Here is a 2,201-nt window from a genome sequence, read left to right as displayed (position 1 = left end):
CTTTTGTTTCTAGCTATACTATGGTTTTTACATTATCGAAAAAGGCTGTTTGGTTGGATTAATAACATCCTAAAGAGGTTTGTGAACTTGCAGAGATTTATTTTTGTTTTATGCTTTACCAGAAACCATTGAAATTTATTCCTATTATAACTAGTTTAACATCCCCTTCTTTTACTACTCTTAAATAAACTTAAAAATTTTTATAAACATAACCTCCTTTACTTTTCTAAAACATAACTTTATTCATTCAACAGTAAATTTGATGCCCACTTGTGCCGAGCATTGTATTAAGCTCTGAAGTGAGCAAATTGTCCTGGTCTTTGTCATTGTGAAGCTTATAGTCCAGTGGGAGACATTGAACAAGTGATCACACAAATATAAATGTGTAATTGTGAACTGGGGTAAGTTTGATTTCAAAATACATGCAGCATTTAAGGCAGATTCAGGTTTTTTTTCCCCCAAAGTAGTTCCATGTTTCTGTAAGTAACTTCTGTTTGCCATCTTTGTATTAGGAATTGTTTAACATGCTTATCTTTTTCTTAATAGCTGTTTTTCAAATTGGTAATAAAAATGTATTTCTTCTTTTTAGCCCCAAGAGGAGCACCGAGAAACGCAATCGTGAACAGGAAAATAAATATATTGAAGAACTCGCAGAGCTGATATTTGCAAATTTTAACGACATAGACAACTTTAACTTCAAACCTGACAAATGTGCAATCTTAAAAGAAACTGTGAAGCAAATTCGTCAGATCAAAGAGCAAGGTAAGAGGACCCAATTAATATTTTGGAGACTTTAGTTGGTTTCTGTTTTTCCATGTGTGAGAAGTCCCTTCAGAGTCCCTTTATTCCATTTCTTATGCTTAAATTATTGATGAGCAAATGATGTCACAGTGCAAGACGAATGCAAGTATTACTTGCAGTGGTTTAAAAATAGGCTTTATATAAAATTCAGCAATTCCCTAAAGACAGGAGGCTGAGGCGCGGCAGGGTGATGTAACTGCTCGTCTAGTAAAACGCAGTGAGGTGCCCACTGCTTCTCCTCCCCATCGTGGAATTTTTGTAGCTTGCACAGCAAGTGACTGTCGTAATTTACAAGTCAGGAGCCAACTGAAGATGGAAACCAGGAGTAAAGAAGTGAGCCGCCTCCTGTTTCAGCTAGTCAGCATATTTGATTGAGTCTGAGCCTCGACTGGCCACGCCACTAGATTAGAATTTCATATCCTGAATGACAAGAGATTTGAAAGGCTCACACCTCTAGGCAGAATTCTTATGTGAAGTTGAAACACTGAACATGACAGCTTTCTTCCTGGGGTTTTCTTTTTTTCTGAGATCATTTTCTGTCTCTCTTTTGATATTTTTGCCTACAGAAAAAAAGCTTAAGAAAAATAATATTTTAAAAAACACATTGGACTTTATGGTGCCAAAAAAAAAAATCTCTATTAGGCAAGTATGAACAGTGCCTTGGCGCTCAGGGCCATATATGCACCTGAAGCATTCATGCACTGCTTTCCTTCTGGGCCAGGGAGATTGTTATCTCTTGTCATCCGTTTTTGAATGCGTCCTCCTAGAGTTGATATTTTTTTTATCTACCTTTTATGTAATATTCAAAGGAGGCAGTTTAGAACAATAATGTCTTTGTCTATGTAGGTATATGAACCTGAAACTGCCTGCTCTCATCTGTTATAAAATCCTAGCTGCCTATTCGCATATTATCATACTCTTTCCTATTTTCACACACATACTACTAAGCTAAGTTTTATATAAAGCAATTTTACAAACGTAGTTCTGTCTTCTAAGAACTTAAGAATGTACACGTTGCATACACAACACAGCTTCTAACACTGGAATGTTATGATTGCATCATAGCATTCAACATTCAGAGTTGCTACTCTTAATGCCTGTGTCAGGCTCCCTTCATCTCTGTCCTCTTCGTCTGTCTTTTTTGAGATTCACTAGTTATCAAAAACTCAGCTAATCTCAGTTTTGTATCTTCTTCAGTTTTTGCTGTCAGCAAATGGATAAAATAGTATTCCTGGAGCTTTAAGGAGAAATAATTGGTTAAAGTTTCACAGTGTTTTGAAATTGCTGTGTTTCTAGTTGCTGATATCATTGTGGTCTTGTTTCAGGATGCTAAAGATTTTGAATAATTGAATTTTGTGAACATTGCATGTTAGGTAGTACTTTTACACTTTAAAACAGTT

At 35.8% G+C, this 2,201-nt stretch overlaps 1 protein-coding gene across 1 annotated transcript in view; it reads left to right on the top strand.

Annotated features, from left to right (window-relative positions):
* Positions 1-2,201, top strand: part of NCOA2 (nuclear receptor coactivator 2) — a 163,515-nt gene that overhangs the window by 79,798 nt on the left and 81,516 nt on the right. The window contains exon 3 of the mRNA XM_023533293.1: positions 590-762. Within this exon, the coding sequence (XP_023389061.1) occupies positions 590-762 (173 nt within the window). The remainder of the gene's footprint in view (positions 1-589; positions 763-2,201) is intronic.

This window comes from Pteropus vampyrus, unplaced genomic scaffold, assembly GCF_000151845.1.
Source record: "Pteropus vampyrus isolate Shadow unplaced genomic scaffold, Pvam_2.0 Scaffold99, whole genome shotgun sequence".
NCBI classification, from domain to species: domain Eukaryota; kingdom Metazoa; phylum Chordata; class Mammalia; order Chiroptera; family Pteropodidae; genus Pteropus; species Pteropus vampyrus.
Note: the sequence above shows the minus strand (reverse complement) of the source record. Positions and strands in the feature narration are given on the sequence as shown.